This window comes from Leopardus geoffroyi, chromosome A1 (genome assembly GCF_018350155.1).
Source record: "Leopardus geoffroyi isolate Oge1 chromosome A1, O.geoffroyi_Oge1_pat1.0, whole genome shotgun sequence".
In the NCBI taxonomy this organism is placed as follows: domain Eukaryota; kingdom Metazoa; phylum Chordata; class Mammalia; order Carnivora; family Felidae; genus Leopardus; species Leopardus geoffroyi.
The window spans coordinates 78,783,448-78,803,102 of NC_059326.1; the positions used below are offsets into that span (position 1 = coordinate 78,783,448).

At 42.6% G+C, this 19,655-nt stretch overlaps 1 protein-coding gene across 3 annotated transcripts in view; it reads left to right on the forward strand.

Annotated features, from left to right (window-relative positions):
- Positions 1 to 19,655, forward strand: part of MYO16 (myosin XVI) — a 607,799-nt gene that overhangs the window by 192,905 nt on the left and 395,239 nt on the right. For all 3 annotated transcript variants that reach the window (XM_045481946.1, XM_045481930.1, XM_045481937.1), the window contains exon 4: positions 13,042 to 13,185. In XM_045481946.1, the coding sequence (XP_045337902.1) occupies positions 13,042 to 13,185 (144 nt within the window). The remainder of the gene's footprint in view (positions 1 to 13,041; positions 13,186 to 19,655) is intronic.

The window sequence follows — 19,655 nt, forward strand, 5'->3', positions numbered from 1 at the left end:
CCCCAACCCTCCTCGCCTACCCTGAAGTCCGTTCCCACGCAGAAGCCCAATCAGCGTCACTCATCCATCCGAATATCCCAGACGCTTTCCTTCCCGCTCCAAGAAAAACCCAAAGTCCTACGTAGAGCCATCCCATGACCTGCCCTCGCTGTGGCCCCGCCCCAGCGACTCCCCTCTTGTTCTCGTGGCTCCTTGCTGTGTCCACCATGTTCACAGGTGCTCCCCGCCCCAGTCCTTTCCACCTGGAACATTGCTCCACAGGTGTCCACGCAGCCCATGCCTTCATTTGCTTGGGTCTCTATTCAGAAGTCCTCTAACACAACAGGCTCCCCTGGCTTGCCCTGAAGGATGTAGCAGCCTGCCGTCATGACTCCGTGACCAACTTGACTTTCAGCTGGCTGCTGGTTTCTTTCTGGTGCCACCAAACAGACTACGGACCTGACGATTATGTTCTGTTTATTAGACTGTGTGCTCCCTGAGAGCAGGCACTGGGCATATTCTCCTCAGCCTATTTTATCTGCCGGGCCTAGGGGGTGCCCAGCACACAGACAACGCTCAGCAGGTTTGTTGAGTAGGAAAGTTGATGCGTTAACTACTTAATTAATAACTGATGCTGTGATAGGTATTAGGGGTGCGAAGGTTCAGAACACATTCTGTGCCCATATGGAGTTTAGTTTTCTGAGGGAGAGAGAAAAAACAAACACCAATTGGAGAAGACCCAGAATACGGGTAAGCAGAAAACCGTGAAAGAGAAAGATAAGGAGGCCACGCCTGCCTGGGGAGAACATTCTGACATCTTTGTCCACCCTCCTGATCAGACTTAATTACCCTTTTATCGAAAATCTCCTAGCGCACTGTCCTGGCTCCTAGCGATCTTGTCACGATGGGTTCTCATTAATGGATGATATGCCTTTTCTCTCTGCTAGCCTGAATTTTCAAAACCTGTGACTATCTTAGATACTTTCATGTCCTTGGTGTGTGATGTATAGGAAATACTCAATCCATTATCCATGAATGAACGAATGCATGCATGCATGCATGTCTGGGCTCCAAGGACGTGAGGATCTCTTTGGCTAATGTGAAGTTAGTTATTTGAGGCCCAGGTCACAGAGTATAAAGATTCAGAAATGGTGGAGTCAGAAGGAAAAAAGAAAGGAGAGGATTAAAGCGATAAGATAGAGGGAAACGCTGCATCAGCTTCGCACTCAGTGCACGTATGTAGCGTTTCTCTACCGTGAGGCAGGGCTGCGAGCCTCAGATAAAGGGCAGGCGCAGGAGGAGTGCGCATGAGAAAGCCCGGTGACAGCTAACCGGCTATGGGCATGGTGCTGAGTCCCCTTTTGCTGGGCTTCCCGAGTAAATAAAAGCAAATGAAAAATTGCAGGTTGCCAGAGGGAGAAAATTACAGGGTTTCAACATGCCGTAGGTATTGAAAAAGGCAATTTAGGCATCTGAAATGTCAAGTGAGCCTGTCTGCTGTTTGCCCCACCTTGGGGGCATCCTGCGTTAGGAAGCCTGATGTGTTATCAGCACCGAAGCTCTAATTATAGATGCTCAGATCAACGTCTTTGGGGAAAAAAGGCAGCATATGTTTGTGTGGGCCACCGAGAATAAGCTGCGGAGATTGTTGAGATTTCCGGAGTTTTGTTCGTTTAACTTAGTTAAACGCTGAGTGAACTCATTCCAAGTGTAGATTTCGGTACATTTCTCTCAGAAGTGCCAGGAGAACTTTGATGTTGGAGATGAACAAATGCCATTGGATTACAGGTAAATATTTGCGAAGAACGTTTTAGTGTATTTTATCATATAAAATCTTTAGTTTTATCTAATTTTCACACTTTCAACCAATGCCTCCCATTAGCTTGTTTACCTGCCCTTCATTAAATAATTCATGTATCAAACATATGGCAGGTGTCAACTCCTGTGAGAGACAGGGGGGATATATTGACAGCAGGTAACTGTATCTGCACCCCAGTCATTTAGTCTTGGGAGGGCAAATAGATGAAAACTCAGATTTAACTCCTGAGTGGCTCAGTTGCTTAAACGTCTGACTCCTGATTTCGGCTCAGGGTCATGGTCTCAGAGTTTGTGAATTCGACTCCCACATTGGTCTCTGTGCTGACGGTTCAGAGTCTGCTTGGGATTCTCTCTCTCCCTCTCTCTCTGCCCTTCCCCTGCTCATATTCTCTCTCACTCAAAATAAATGAATAAACTTAAAAAAATAAATTATAATATTTATGGATTCGGAAACAGAATCACATAGGTTTTGCTAAAATACTGTCCAGGGTTTTATGTTCTGACCGCTAATAAATGAGCTCTTGAGAAGGAGCTCGTGATGGTAACCAAACCCTCTTGAATGGGGTATGAAATCCAAATTCTTTTAATGTGACAGCAGCAGACCCCAGTGAAGCTTAAGTGAAATATGTTAGAAATGGACAATACTTTCTTTGACCTGGTGGATTCTGGTTTGACAGAAAGACAGGTCTTTGCATGGTGGACGTCAGGTAGCTATCAAAAATACTGAGCCACAGCAGATACGGAAATCTGTTCACGACATATTGGTAACTATCAAAAGTAGGTTAGAGTGTAGTGTATTTAGTACAGTCAGGTAGATAGATGAGACGAGGGAAAGAGAGAAACTTTTTCAAAAGCAGAGAAATTCTTGATGGCTAGAGAAAAATTTTTAACAGTGACTCAGGTTGGGGAAAGGAGACAAAGTCTTTTCATTTTTACTCTGTCTTTTTACATATTGCTCAATCATTTACAATAATCAGCATGTATCTTTCACATAATAGAAGAAATTAATCAAAGTGGTTACGGCTGCATTTTTATTAGAAGCTTAAATTTTAATCACTTCCTGCTCTTACGAGAAAGTCTGGTGTCTGAATTGGCTGTTCATTGGGCTTCACTATACACGTCTTTCAAGCTTCTGGAGCTGGGAGAAGCAGTAGTAATTAGAAAATAACCACAGTAGCAGCTTTTCAACATCTTAGTATCTTTTAAATTGAGGAGAAAATAGTGTATTTTGAAAAGAGTCACAGGCCAGCTGTTGTTGGTCTTTTCCTCTCATATGTAACTTCATGTACACTTATTCCTTTCATTAAATTTGAGGAGATGCTGAAGCTCACGGAGACTCATTTTTCCCATCTGTGAAATGGGCACATTATCTGGGCTCTTGTGCTCAGAGTATTTGTTGTGATGTGTATATTAGGACTGTGGAGGAAACGTCTAAAGCAAGATTTCACTTTATTTTAAAGTTTATTTACTTATTTTGAGAGGGTGGTGCAGAGAGAGAGAGGGAGAGAGAGAATTTCAGGCAGGCTCCGCACTGTCAGCACAGAGCCCGGTGCAGGGCTCGATCTCATGAACCCTGAGATTGTGACCTGAGCCAAATTCCAGAGTCAGACGCTTAACCAGCTGAGACCCAGGCGCCCCAAGGAAGACTTTATTTTAAAACTGATTTAGGTATTAAAGAGCAAACATGGTGGATAGATATGTGGAAGTTGTCTCCACTTTCCCTGCCCACCCACTCCGGAGCGTCTGGGCATCCACCAGGTTACTCTACCCTCCTTTGCTTTCGTGGAAGGTATAAGGGGAAAGCTGTAAAGCCAAGTGCTGGCAAGAAATGAATTACAGCAGAAGAAAATGTGCCCTCTCCAGGGACTGTCCCTGGGAGTTTCTTGGGTGATGGGGAACAGGGGACATTGATACAGGATGGTACACCAGGAAGCAGAGGCGATTGAATGAGCAAGATGGACCCAAGTGATCATGTCATCGAGGAGGAGACTCCAGCCATTCTGCAGTCTGAGGACAATGCTAGAAAGTGCTAGAAGTAGAGTTTCTGTTGCCTGGAAACCATGACTCCTTTAAATTTTTCCAAGGATGTAATTAATTCAATTTAAAAAAAAAATTTTTTTTAACGTTTATTTATTTTTGAGACAGAGAGAGACAGAGCGTAAGCAGGGGAGGGTCAGAGAGAGAGGGAGACACAGAATCTGAAACGGGCTCCAGGCTCTGAGCCGTCAGCCCAGAGCCCGACGCGGGGCTCGAACCCACAGACCGCGAGATCGTGACCTGAGCCGAAGTCAGACGCTTAACCGACTGAGCCACCCAGGTGTCCCTAATTCAATTTTTTTTAAATGTTTTGCTTATTTTTGAGAGACAGAGAGAGACTGAGCGTGAGCAGGGGAGGGGCAGAGAGAGGGAGACACAGAATCCGAAGCAGGCTCCAGGCTCTGAGCTGTCAGTACAGAGCCCGACGCAGGGCTTGAACTCACGAGCAGTGAAATCATGACCTGAGCCAAAGTCGGATGTTTAACCGACTGAGCCACCCTGGTGCCCCAAAAGTCAAATGTGCGACCCAACTTTGCATGGTAAAATCCAACATTTCTTTTGTCTGTGAGAATCATGTTATCCATAACTGGCAAGTCTGAGTCCAGCATTTGTTATCATTAATAGAGTATCCATCTGCACCTTGAATGAAAATCTTAACCTTGATCTATACTGCGGGTATATTTTTATTTGGATTGCCTGCGTGCATGGCTTAGGGGGTAGAAGTGCACATTGTGGCATTTCTCAGAAGGTCACCAGAAACTGAAGGGAGTGAGTTTTCATTTTTGAGCAAATGTGCCACACAGGACTGGTTCATTCAAAAATTCTAAAAAATTCTGTAGTAAAGTTACCAGCGAGGTTTTTGTTTTGTTGTTTTGTTTTGTTTCTGCAATAGTAGAACCCACTTTATAATGAATCAGAATCTTTCATGACAGGGTGAAGGCAGATGGGTGAGGAATTCTTTACAGATGTCTTTGATCTGTGAGCCCCTCTGAGAAAAATCCCAGCCAACCAGCATGGAGAGCACTGGGACAGAGCCTTCCCAACTGGAACTTGGATGTTGCACCCAGAAAGGTTTTCCCTGAGGTATCAGCTTGAAACTCTCCTGCTCAGAAAGGCCTTCCATGCCAAATGATGTGTAATTCCCCAAAGAGCTATTTTCATTCCTCCTCCAGATTGTTCATGCTGTTTCCTACTTTGGGGTGCTTCTCTGAGATGGCCCCACAGCTCACTGGACTTCCCCGTCATACTTCTCTTTTGACTGCATTACCCTCTTGAATTTGGCTATTGACTGGGGACAGTATCTAGTTCATAGACCAACTCTGGCATGGCACCACCCTGGGCGTATGGTAGATCTTCAGTGAATAGTTAATCGATTATGATTAATGTCTCAGCCCACCTCCCCCCACAATCCTTCAAGACTCAGATCCTGTTCTCCCATATTGGAGTACTATTCCAGTTCTATTCAGGCTGTTGGTAGCCCCCACCGTGACTCTATAGGATGCTCTGAACATCCTCAATCTCATTTAAGTGGGTTGTCTGGTACTATGTTATTAAACATTACATGTGTAATTAAATCACATTAGACAAGTGTAGTTACTATGTCATTAAACATTACATGTACATTTCCAAGCACAGTACCTGGAATAGAGTGTTGCCTAACAAAATCGTGGTGATCCAAAGTGAAGCAAACCAATATTGCAGCCGAAGGGGCAGAGTTTACATTCTCTTAAAAGGATAAAAGTTTGATTAGGATTTAAAATTTTCTGGAAATGCATCAGTGGTACATCTGAATCTCTTTAGAAATAGCCGGTTTTATAATTAGAGTTTGGTTCAATTGGCTGGAAGATATGTGGGTTTGGAAGGCAGGTGGCAATAATAATAACCATAATTCAACTCCAGATGTTCTGGGTCATTTCTGTATGGCAAGGTAATCTGCAGTACAAGTATTTACCAGGGAGAAGATACAGATCTTCTTTGACTTACGATGGGGTTATGTCTGGATAAACCACTGAAGTTGAAAATATCCTTAAGTCAAAATGCATTTGATACGTCTAACCTACTGAACATTATAGCTGAGTCTAGCCTGCCTTAAATGTGCTCAGAACATGGACATTAGCCTACAGTTGGGCAAAAGTCACTGAACGCAAAGCTCATTTCCTAATAAAATGTTGACTACCTCCTGTAATTTATTGAATTCTCTACTGAAAACGACACGCACAGAATGGTTACCTGGGTGCAGAATGGTTGTCAGCATCTCGGTTGTCTCTGCTCACGATGGCGTGGCTGCGTGGGGGCTGCGTCTGCTGCCCCAGCATCACGAGAGGGTGAACTGCGTGTCGCCAGCCCTGGACATGATCCAAATTCAAAATACTTTCACACCTTCGTAACGTCTAAATATCATTAAGTTGAACCATGGTAAGTCCGAGACCATCTGCACGTGAAAAGCAAAAATGATGAGAGGTATGGTCAGGAGCGTGTAATGAGTGCAGTTCCTCAATGTGAGATAGTGGCAGATAAGTCGAAGTGATTTTGTCCAGATCCAGGCACTGGCTGGAAAGGCTGGCCGGTGGGGTTGGTATTCAGTACAAAGGGCCATATGGAAGTTCTGGAGAGATTTCAAAAACTTTAAATTTTTTTTTTCAACGTTTATTTATTTTTGGGACAGAGAGAGACAGAGCATGAACGGGGGAGGGGCAGAGAGAGAGGGAGACACAGAATCAGAAACAGGCTCCAGGCTCTGAGCCATCAGCCCAGAGCCCGACGCGGGGCTCGAACTCACGGACCGCGAGATCGTGACCTGGCTGAAGTTGGACGCTTAACCGACTGCGCCACCCAGGTGCCCCTCAAAAACTTTAAAAATTGCAACAGATTCAAATTCATTTTGCTACTGATAGAAATCTCTATACGTGTGTGTCCCTGTCTCTGTCCATCTGTGTCTGGTTGTAGAAATGTTTTGAATCGGTGAGAACTCATACAGATAAGACAGGAAAAATGGGCAATGATGAAGACAAATTGATTGTATAAATCATATTGCTTCCCCTCCCCCCACCCCTTCCAGAGAGTTCAGCCATAATTTTTTTGTTTAATAGTAGACTTGTGCTTAGCACATGATATCCGCTCAATAACTGATATCTGGATCAAATTAGATGTTGTCCCGGTAACTTTTTGCTTGTCTCCTCTGCCCCAGAGGCTTTGAAATCAACACTGCGAAGTAAAAAGGGAAGTGTGTGCTGAAAATGTATAGACATCGAGAATGAGAAAGCTAATATCACAGTATATCCAACTCATGTTAAAAAAAAAAAAACAGCCAAAAACTTGCAAGTGATAACTTTCATGTATGCACGATGAATGTGTGAATTCAATTTTTGAAGAAATCTTTCGATTTTCTGAGTGATAGATTTCAGGATTGTTCAAGACATACTCCTTAGCTAACCAGAAGGACTGAAATACATAAGATATCCCTTATGACAAGATGTGGGGAGAAGGCAGAACATCTTAAGTTTAAAATTATCTGTTTGTGTTAATTTGGTTTCTATGATTTCTCGGGTCTTTTCAGTGGAATCAGGAATACGTGTTGTATGGGGTTTGAACCTTGCGAAACGTTACCGTTGTTTAGAAACAGTTCCAAAGAGTGGAAGCATGCGTCACCGAGAAGCTGTGGACTGCTGACTTGGTGTGGAGAGTGTTCCCTGTCACTAATCCTGGCCAACTCAATAAACAGTCTTGGAGGAAGGCTTATTTGCCTTGTTGCTCTCTAAGTATGCTTTAGGAGGTAGAACACGATGTTTTTGTTGTCACGGGCTGTGATGTTAGGACTTACGACTTAGCGTGGAGCCAGTCTTGGTGGCGGTAAACCAGGGGGCGGTAACTCCAGTAAAACGTGGTGGAGGTTTGTGGGGTCCTGGAGTCAAGGCACTTCACGCTTTCAGAGAGGGGGGTAACCCAGTGTTGCTGATGTCCTCAGACCATGGGGACGGCTGTGATCTTAGTCCCTAACTTTGATGAAAGAGGAGAGTGACCCGGTTGGGAGAAGAGGGGTAGTATGTAACGATAGAGTGAATCTTAGAAAGAAGCACTTTAAGGTGAACAGACAATGATTCTAAAAGAATCAATAAGCTAAGGGGCACCTGACTGGTTTAGTCAGTGGAGCGTGCGATTCTTGATCTCAGGTCATGAGTTCAAGCCCCATGTTGGGCGTAAAGCTTACTTAAAAAAAAAAAAAAAAAATCAATAAGCTCAGAAAATGGCCAAGCCTTTTCAGGGCCTGATAGGAGAAAAGTTTCTCTACACCGAAGAAGGCTGCAGGAGAGACGGTGTTTCTAGAGAGATCGATTTCCACTGAGGTTCTGTGGACATTTCCAGGTGAGGGAATGAACCAGAAGTTGGCTGGAAGGCAGTGCAGTGTGTGGACTTGAGGGACCTGGTTGGGGGCAGGCTGGTTGAGAGGTTTGGCAGTTCAGCGAGGGCTTCACGGGCACACGGTCCGCTCGGTCACACGGGAGTCTGTGCTCCACAGGGCCCGTGCTTGGTTTCATGTTGTGCTGTCGCCATCTTGAAATTCTTAGCCATTTTTTAATAAGGGGCCTCACTGTTCCCTTTTGCACTGGGTCCCACAAATTATGCAGCCAGTCCTGCCTGGACCTTAGAGAGGCAGGGGAAGGGGATGGGAGGAGCTGGAGACTTGGTTCCAGGCAGTCAAGGTGGACTGGTGCTGTCAGAGCTCTCTGAAGGTGACAGAGTGGCTGTTCTGCCACCTTCTTGGTGCTGTAAGCTGTTGCCAGAAACTGGTTGAAGTGATGAAAGGAGCCTGAACTGGGAGGAAGATTTGCTTGAAGAAAATTCTTTCTAGCGAGAATTAGCTTTACTATCTAACAATAATGTTGTAAGAACATTGTAACAGGAATGTTCAACCATCATAATCTTTTCAGACAAGTGTGATTAGAAGGTATTTATTGCTGTCAAATTATTATTCATGATCCGTGGAAATGTGGATCTAAAAATTACCTTACTTGAGAGAGGCTGATACCATTTTCAGCACTGTATCTAATTAAGTCTTTTTTTTGGTAAAAGACACCGCAAAGGCAAACTGTAGGTATCTCTGAATTGTAAATGCGGATTCCCGAGGTGCAGGATGAGGATATCTTGACAGACACACGGAAGGAGGAGTCGCATCACTGTTGATTATGCAGTGAGTTATCAAAATGATAAAGAGAACAGAACAGGAATTACCTGCATGTGAATTTCCTAAAATAAATTGGATCCAGGCCCCAATTCTAAAACCTATTTATTGAGCCTTTATGCTCTGATCCGTATCTTATTAGTCATCGTATCCAAACCTGCAGCCACTGTCGGTGGGGCCCCGATTCATACTGTCTTCATTACGGTTACACACAACACGGTACATCACATGTGCAGAGATCTTGGTTCAGACCTGAAACTAATCCCTCAGATTTCACATCCGCCATTGCCCCACATACGTCCACACATCCCAATACTGATGCCTGCTTCTATCTTCCTTTCTATGGGACGTGTGCCATGATTTTGCATTACACTGACTATGTTCTTGAGACCTCCAGGTCTCAAGGAGGGAAATATGAATGTTTTCCATGACTGTATTATGCTTGTGAACCACAGTTCATACTTCTTTCTTTCTTTGTTCCTTCCTTCCTTCCTTTCTTCCTTCCTTTCTTTCTCTTCCTTCCTTCCTTTCTCTTCCTTCCTTCCTTCCCTTCTTCCTTCCTTCCTTCCTTTCTCTTCCTTCCTTCCTTCCCTTCTTCCTTCCTTCCTTCCTCTCTCTTCCTTTCTTCCTTCCTTCCTTCCTCTCTCTTTCTTCCTTCCTTCCTTTCTCTCTCTCTCTCTCCCTTCCTTCCTTCCTTCCTTCCTTCCTTCCTTCCTTTCTCTCTCTCTCCTTTTCTTTCTTTCTTTCTTTCTTTCTTTCTTTCTTTCTTTCTTCCTTCTTTTCTTTCCTTCCTTCCTTCCTTCCTTCCTTCCTTCCTTCCTTCCTTTCTCTTTCTTTCTTCCTCTTTCTTTCTTTCTTTCTTTCTTTCTTTCTTTCTTTCTTTGAAATATCAGTTAACAATTGGGCTATCTTCTAATTACTAACTTTAATGAGAATTAAATACTAAGGAAAAAACATAAATCAATCCACATAGTCCCCATTTCAATCTGTGTGGTTACTGTCTGGAGATGTCCCACAGCTCACCAATGCTCTGTTCACTTCTTTAAAGTCATTTTTTTGCTCGCATGCCCTTTGTGGAATCTACTTACTGGTTCACCAGTCTTGTCTTCCACAACATCCTGTTCATTGTTGGTTCCATTCATTGGTGTAGTTTTTATCTCAGGCATGGAGTAAAATTTGAGTCTTACTGCTATCTTCCATGTCTCTACTTACTGTGTTCAAAGGTTTCCCAGTGTTTTGAACGTGGCTTATCAGAACAGTTTAACACACAGATTTGGTCCTTTGTTAGGTGTATCACTTCTGAGCTGGTTCCCCATTGATCATTCTTTCTCCTCTTTGTGGGTCTTATTTGCCTGCTTTCTTATATATCTGGTCATTTCTTCTTGGATGTTGGACATAGTGAATTTTGCCTTGTTGGTTACTGAATATTTTTGTATTTCTGTAAATAATCTTGAGCTCTGTTTGGGGGGGGGGGCATTGGAGTTATTTGGAAACAGTGTGATCCTTTCAGAACTTGAATTTAATACTTCTTGGTGGGAATAGAGTGGCATCGAGCCCAGGGCTCCTATCTCCCCTTCTACACCTGCACTGAAGCAAGACATGTGTGTGCTCCACCCAAGGCCACCTTCAGTTAGGTTTCCATTCTGGCTGCTGAAACAGATGCTATTTATGGCATTGCATGAACTCTGACTCCTCTCCCTTTTCAGGGGGTTCTGTCCCGGACCTTGTGTCATTTCCTGGGGTGCAGGCGCTGATCAGAACTCTTCTGTGTACTTGAGGGGGCCTTCTGTAGATCTTTGAAGTTCTCTCTGCAGCTCTGTCCTCTCTGTGACTCTGTCCTGTGCGCACTGGCCAGCTCGGTCTCTAGACTTTTGGTTCAGTCTCCTCTTGAGTGGCCCTGGGTGACACAGATTCTTTCTGTGCTGCAGCTTGGGAATGCCTTCAAGGCTGTGAGCTGGAGTGACAGCAACAATGTGACCGCCTCCTTTCTTCCCAGCTCTCAGAAGTCATATTTTTTCTGAGTGGTTTTGTTTTTGTTTCAACTGATTCACGCAGGAATGTAAATCCGGTCCCTGTTACTCATAAGGGAAGTGCTCCTGTGGTTTTTTAAAATTCTACTATCCAGTGAATAGGTTGGTAAATTGACATGGCAATACTTCTGGTGGTGGTATGGCTACTGTTTCTTTTGGGACAGAAACTTATTTTATGCATCGAAATCTTATAAAAAGCATATATCTTTCTTTTTTTTTTTAATTTTTTTTTCAACGTTTATTTATTTTTGGGACAGAGAGAGACAGAGCATGAACGGGGGAGGGGCAGAGAGAGAGGGAGACACAGAATCGGAAACAGGCTCCAGGCTCTGAGCCATCAGCCCAGAGCCCGACGCGGGGCTCGAACTCATGGACCGTGAGATCGTGACCTGGCTGAAGTCGGACGCTTAACCGACTGCGCCACCCAGGAGCCCCAAAAGCATATGTCTTTCAACCCATAAATTTTGCTAATAGATATTTAGCTGATTTATTGGCTTAGGTCCTTTTTTAAACTAATTAACTAATATGCATTTGATATTAATGTAGCCTTTTAGATATAAATATAAAAAATAAGACTTCTGTAGACCAGATAATTCATAAGGTCCAGGGTAAAATGAATATGTGGGACTCTTCAAAAATTATGGGAAATTCATGATGGCCACAGAGCATTAAACCAAGTCCAGGACCCATCTACGCATGACTGCAGAGATCATGCACCCGCGAAGCCAGCACTGACCAGCATATTTTTATGAGTTTTACCTATAAATAGTAAATAAAAGAAGCAAAACAATTTCCTGGAGAGTTTTATTTAGTAGTCTATGAAATTTCTAAAAAGCACAGTATTATACAGTGATTAAAATTTATGTTAGAAGATTTTGAAATTATAATAGTTCGCTGTTACAAGTTGGCACTGTGGAGTTTTTAGTTGTGCTATGCAGCTGGTGTGAGGGTTGCATTTGAGTATGATGGGGGATAAATTTGGAAGGACCATGAAGGGTCATGTCTGCCTTGGATACAGTGCAGTAGTGAAGCTTTATTCTTTGGTCAGTGACAAACTCTGTACATTTTAAAGCAGAAATATCATGTGATGAAATGTGTATTTCAGAAAGATAGTTATGGTAAATTGTCCAAGATTTTCTGATAATCTTATCTACAGATGAATAGCACTGCTAGGAATTTACTCAAGGGATACAGGAGTGCTGATGCATTAGGGGCACTTGTACCCCGATGTTTATAGCAGCACTTTCAATAGCCAAATTATGGAAACAGCCTAAATGTCCATCAACTGACGAATGGATAAAGAAGATGTGGTTTATATACACAATGGAATACTGCATGGCAAGAGAAAGAATGAAATATGGCCTTTTGTAGCAACGTGGATGGAACTAGAGAGTGTTATGTTAAGTGAAATAAGTCATACAGAGAAAGACAGATACCATATGTTTTCACTCTTATGTGGATCCTGAGAAACTTACCAGAAGACCATGGGGGGAGGGGAAGGAAAAAAAAAGGTTAAAGAGGGAGGGAACCAAAACACAAGAGAATCTTAAAAAGTGAGAACAAACTCAGGGTTGATGGGGGGTGGGAGAGAAGGGAAGGTGGGTGATGGGCATCGAGGAGGGCATCTGTTGGGATGAGCACTGGGTGTTATATGGAAGCCAATTTGACAATAAATTTCATATAAAAATAATAAAGTTTGTACACACACACACACACACACACACACACACACGAGAAGAGGACCCAAATAGTGAAAATCTCCCCCCCTTCCTAATGTCTTTCCTTATTTTCTTATTTTTCTTTCTACTGTGTATGGATGTAATTTCCCCTTGAGCCTTCCACGTGCCCCTTATGTGAGCTGGAGAACATGAATACATTCTTTCTCCATTTAGCCCCATCTCTCAACCTCTAGATTGCCAGTGGAGTTTTTTTCATGGACATTTGCAATAAACCTTATCACTGTTTGAAATATGTTTCCTTTTTTCTTCTTTCTTTCAGTGCGCTCGGTATGATAATGCCTTCATTGCAGAGATCCTGATTGACAGAGGGGTCAATGTCAACCACCAGGATGAAGACTTTTGGACACCAATGCACATCGCCTGTGCTTGTGATAACCCTGACATCGTCCTGCTGCTTATATTAGTAAGTAAAGCAATGTGGTTTATTACCATTTGATGATTCGATGGCATATAAAAGGCTGTGTATTTAACTAGTAACATTTCACAATATGTAATACTTTGGTTGATAAAAAAATGTGTGTGTGTGTGTGTGTGTGTGTGTGTGTGTGTGTGATCGTTTGTTTTCCTGGAATTACCAGATAATTAGAGACTAAGGTTGTGGGTCACATAGTTCATAAAACAAATTGCACAGATGTCATGTGAAGCTATGCTGCCTTTTCTGGGAAATTATAAGCCTTAATATTTGCAGATCAGTCTTAACTAAAATGATTTGAGAAGTGTTGTTTCATTAAGTCCACAGTCCATTCTGTTCTTAATTTTTAGCCAACTAGACGCACGGTATCTATGAAATCTTATTCTCTTGGTGACATCTAGTAAAGAAGTGTCTGCAACATTTCTTTATGAGGAAATGAAAACTTTAAGTATAACAATCACCGGATTTACTTGTTGTTCTTGTTTTCGGGTAGAGCTTAGACGCTGACATTGACCCTCACACCACACTTTAATTATTTTGGAATTAGGATTGGGGATTTTTTTTTCTGGTGAGTTTAGCTCTAACAAAGGTTTTAAGAAGTTGTGCAGGATTTTTTTGAAAACATGTGCCTCTCAATGTCTGATGACATTGCGTGTCTTTAACAGACAGAACTGAGCAACAGAATTTGACTTCACTTCATGTATGAGCTGGAGGTCAAATCTGTAGTTTTCAAATTAACATTTTCCTGGTTCTGCAGTTCCCTTTTCTCACATCGTATGCGTAGTTCTATTTCTGATAGTTATCTTAGTGACCTTCATTTACCGAGCATTTAATGAATATTTATTGATTATCACTTTCAACACAGTTCCTGCCTTTGAGGAAATTACAGTTTATTCATTCATTCAGCAAATCATTGTTGAATAACCACTATGTTCTAGGTGCTACACAGTGGGCGAAAAGACATTGGACGTTATAGAGCGTGGCAAAAACAAACCAAAGCAAGTAAAGTGAGACTGAGAAATTTGATTAGTGGCTTAAGCAAGTCTGAATAGTCTCCTTGCCACCATCTAAGAGCCAGCCCAGCCAGCCATCCACGGGAATAATTTACTTTTAAATAAATACGGATGAAACACATTGTCCTAAAAATTGTAATTTCTATAGAAACGTGTACCCATCAACAACCCCAAACGAGAGATTTATTTTGTTTCCAGAATTAAATGCCATTGTACTTGGTTTAGCGCCGCATTGTCCAGTATTCTCTCCGTTTTCCAAAGATTATTGATGCGTAAGAGACTGCGTAAATATTTGAGTGCCTTTTGTTCTGTACCAAGAGGGTCAGCAGTGAACAAAAGTAGCCGAAATCCCTGCAGAAATCCCTGCCTCGTGGGGCTTACATTCTACCGGGGAGAAGGACAAACACGCAAATGAGTCAAATACACAGGATGTCACCCACAGAGAACCGTTGGAAGGACGAGAAGAGAGGAGTAGAGAGTATTAAGGGGTGGCCTCATGGAGAAGGTGACACGTGAACCATGAGCCACATGGAGGGGTAGTCACGAGGTGAGCAGGGTGTGGGGGGATAGCAAGGGTCTTGTATTTGTGGAACAGCAAGGAAACCAGTGCAGCTGGAGCGCAGCGGGTGGGGGCAGGGGGGGCCAGTGTCGGAGACACAGGCGGTGGATCTGCTGGCACCAGTGGGCGGGACATTGGAATCTCCTTTCACCCCAGGTGACTCGGGGATCCTTTGGAGAGTTTGGGTGGAGAAATGATGCAATCTGACTTATGTCTGAGAAGGTCACTGCCTGCTGTGTTGAGAACAAACAAGCGGAGGGGAAGGATGGGGGGCACTTAGCACCCTGCTGTCAGCCGCCAGGCTAGCCCCGGTGGGGTGGTGAGACATGATTGGCATCTGCACGTGTGCAAAGTCAGGCTGTCCGTGTTTGGTGTGGGATTGGATTTAGCGCTTGAGAGAAAGGACACGAGTCACAGATGGCCTGCCCCTTTTGGTGCGAAGACGAGAGGGTTGGAATTTGTGTTAAAAGCATCTGAATCATCTTTTTCAAGTTTGTCAGGAAATCGTTGTCTAGAGAAACAATTTCATCTCTCTCTCTCTCTCTCTCAAAAATAAATAAATAAATAAACATATTTTTATAAAGGGGCGGTCACCTGGGTGGCTCAGTTGGTTCCGCGTCTGACTCTTGGTTTCGGCTCAGGGTCGTGATCTCGCGGTTCGTGGGTTGAGCCCTCTGCTGATAGCACAGACCCTGCTTGGGATTCTCTCTCTTCCTCTCTCTCTGCCTTCTTCCACCCCCTCAAAAGTAAATAAATAAACATAAAAAAAAAAGATTTCGGTGAGTTGAGATAATTACGTATTGTGGGTTTTTGTTAAGTAGAGATGTGTGAATGTGTGTGTTGCTGTCATATCCTGAACAGCATTAGAACATTCCTACTTTAATTGGATCACAAGTGGTTTGTGTTTATGGAGTAGGTTTAGGTACTGTGAATATTGTCAGTATTCTTGCCAAATGATCTACAAAATTCTAGAAGATACTAATACTTGACTTTTATACAGCACTTCATATGTGCCTGGTATTTTTCTACAGGCTTCATAGGGATTAATTCACCCTACTACATATGTGCTAGCTTTCACCTGCCTTCGATAGGTGAGGGATGGGTGCTCAGAGAGGGCAGTGCATATGTTGCAGGCCAGAACATAGTGTCTGAGACCAGGTTTGGTGTCCTAATCTGAACCCTAGTCCCTGTGATCTGTTGTCGTATGGCTAATGCTAGAATTCATACAGAGCCAGAAGTCCCCAGAGTGGACTACTAATGCCGTCATTCCTATTGTTGTTTTTTATAATTTTTTAAAATATGTATTTATTTTTGAGAGAGAGAGAGAGAGAGACAGAGCATGAGTGGGAGAAGGGCAGAGAGAGAGGGAGACACAGAATCCTAAGCAGGCTCCAGGCTCCGAGCTGTCAGCATAGAACCCAACACTGGGCTTGAACCCATGAAACTGAGAATATGACCTGAGCCTAAACCAACACTCAGATGCTTAACCTTCTGAGCCACCCAGGCGCCCTCGTATGAACCTTGTTTTCGATGTCTTTCGTTTTAAAGACACCATTTTATTTTATTTTATTATTTTATTTTATTTAATTTTATTTTTAGAGAGAGAGAGGGAGAGTGTGAGCGGGGGAGATGGGTAGAGGGGCAGAGGGAGAGAGAGAATCATAAGCAGGCTCCAAGCCCAGCGCAGAGCCTGACACAGGGCTTGATCCCACGACCCTGGGATCTTGACCTGAATCAAAATCGAGGGCCGGGCACTCAACCAACTGAGCCACCTAGGCGCCCCGTAAAGACACATTTTTAAATATATACTGGTAATTCATAAACATCATCGAACTCACGGCCAGTGACACTGTAACTCATGCCTGAAGGAAGTGTATCCACCCACATATTTTCCTCATAAGGCTCATCATAGCTTCCTTGCGCTTAGAAGCAGTAGATAGGACTTCAGCACCATGCTTGGGGCTCATTTTAAGCAACAAAATCACCGACAGAAGGACCAAAGTGTGAAAAACATGGCACCAAATAGACTACAGTAAGACTTTTTTTCACTACGACCCTGAACCAAGAAGATGCAGCATCGTCTCACACGAGCTCGGCTCCCAGCACGTGCACTGGGTGACCGGAATGTTCGTGCATGTGCGCGAATGGCCATGGACGTGTACCCGAAGTGCTCACCTTGGTGTTACAAAATAATTCGGCAAACAGGAATAATGAGGACCCACTGTGTTTATTACTAAGCAAGACAATTGATACTTTCTGGAATTTTAAGTATGAAATGGAAATCATCTAAACCCAGTATATTTTCGGAATTGGGTGGGTCCAAGAAAATGACGGGTTTCTGCAGTAACTTTTCAAAACTTAGACCAAAAAGAAATATGATTTTTACAATTTCCAGCACGTAGTTAAATAAGGCTTTGCAGTTTCCTTGAAGTTTTACAAATACCTCACTGGGAAAATAGAGTATTTCTATGATGTGAGTAACACACTTAATATATAATCTCTATTTTTATGCAAAGAATCCGATATCAGAGAGGTTATATAATAGAATAAAATCTCAAATCTAAATGTTTTGGGTCCCAATAAAATAATGCACTATATTTTTTATATATATATATAAATATATATATATATATACATATATATTTATGTTATATATAAATACATGCATTTAATTATATATATAACATAATATATATCATAATAGTTTGTCCACTGAGAATTTTCTTTTACTTACCTTATTTTAGTGATTGTTGAGCATCTCCCATATGTACATTTTTATTTTTCATCTTACATTATCTGATTTTTTGAAAATATTTTCTGATTTGCACCATATTCGAACACTAATGTTCTATAGCTCAATATTTCACCTTGTTTTTTTTTTTTTTTAATAATTTCAAGGTAATTTGCCATTTCCCAGATTTTAAGAAGCTTTTCTATTAAGAATAAATCTCAAAAGCTGATAATTGATGAACTCCAGTCATGTCAGGATTTATTCTCTTGAAAATCTCGATTTCACGTTTATTCCAACATGTTTATACATGTATGTGTCTGCGTTGTGTCTGGAAGCACACGATGAGTGAGTGCTTATAGGATACACCCAGAACTTGCTCAGGCACTTGGCTCACCAGCCGGCTTCCCTCTGCCATCAGGTGCCACGGGACTGCGCTCAGGGTGGTCTCTGGGTCCACTTGCTCTCTTCTCCCCTCTTTCCTCATGTGACTTTGGATAAAAGATTTGCATTTATTGCGGTTTTCTGAATTTTCACATCTGATGGCGCAGTGCGGCACCTTCCAAAGCCGGGGCAAATCTGAACACTGTAACAGCCCGTGGCATTTGGAACCATATGAAACAAATCCCTTTCATTTGGAGCTCATTATTTTGAAAGGAGAATAATTTAATTGAGTCAAACACTGCGGGGTGCTTATTTATACTGGAGAAAATGATTCACCCGTGTTACTGACAAATCATCTCGGGCTTTTTCTCTTTTCCTGTTGAAAAACTTGGGAGGCTATAATTTGATATTCCACATGTCCTGGCATTATTTAATAAATCTTACTCTATAAAGGGTAGCTCTGATACATAATTACAAGAAATGAGTAATAGACAATTGAAGGATACAGTGTCATTTTAATTAGTTTTATTTATTTGCTTATTATTTTTTAAAAATGTATTTATTTATTTTGAGAACGAGAGAGACAGAGCACATAGGCAGGGGCTGGGCAGAGAGTGAAAGAGAGGGAACCCCAAGCAGGCTCTGCAGTGCCAGCACAGAACTGCGAGATCATGACCTGAGCCAAAGTCAAGAGCCAGACAGTTAACCCAGCTGAGCCCCCCAGGTGCTCCAGGGTAATGGTGAATTTTTTCTGTTACATACTCCCAGGAGATGTTTGAATGGCTTTTCACTCCTTGAAATCGGGTGCAGGGAAAATGTTAGCAGGTGGACAATCATTTACTAACGGGAGCTCAGCAGTACCTTTACCATTGGCCACAACAACGCACACGGAAGGTTTTTTCGATCCTTGGCTTTTTGTGTTTGAATGTCTGATGTTCGCGATTTTTTTTGCCTGTTGGATAGAGGGTGTCATGGACCGTGTCTGGTGGGCAGTGCGGAACCAGATCATTTTAATGGGTGCCGCATTTAATGGGTGTTAGTTTCTGGGAACTAACAATTCTGTCATAACTGAAACAGTAAATGATATTTCAAAAGCATGTTGCTTACTTTGTGTTAGGTGGCTTCAACTGAGAGGTCAAAATGAACTCATTCCCAGACTTTACTTGTTAGTTGCTTGGACCATTCTATACTAGTATAAAGTTTTTATATTGTTTCGTTACAATTTATCTTTCCCATCACTTTGATTTAAATATTAAGACATGGGGCACCCTGCTGTTTAAGATTATATTTCTCCCTAGAAAATGAGCTATAACTCCAGATGGTTCAGGGTAAGTCTGATTCTCCAAGACCTGTGGCAGAGCTGATGTCTTTATCAACTTAAAAAAAATTTTTTTCTTAATATTTATTCGTTTTATTTTGAGAGAGAGAGAGAGAGGGAGAGACAGAACTTGAGTGGGGGAGGAGCAGAGAGAGGGAGACACAGAATCTGAAGCAGGTTCCAGGCTTTGAGCTGTCAGCACAGAGCCCAACGTGGGGCTTAAACTCAAGAACCATGAGATCAGGACCTGGCCAAAGTCGGACATTTAACTGATTGAGCCACCAAGGTGCCCCATCTTTTTATGTAAATGATCCTACATATGATATTCAACCTCTTTCTTAACAGTTTATCTTGCCTTCAACTCCACTGACAAAATAAGTTTTCAGGCTTGAATGTGTTTGGCTTCACCCAACAAACTGTTGATTCCTCCCTGCCCCCCCCCCCCCGCCATTTATTCAC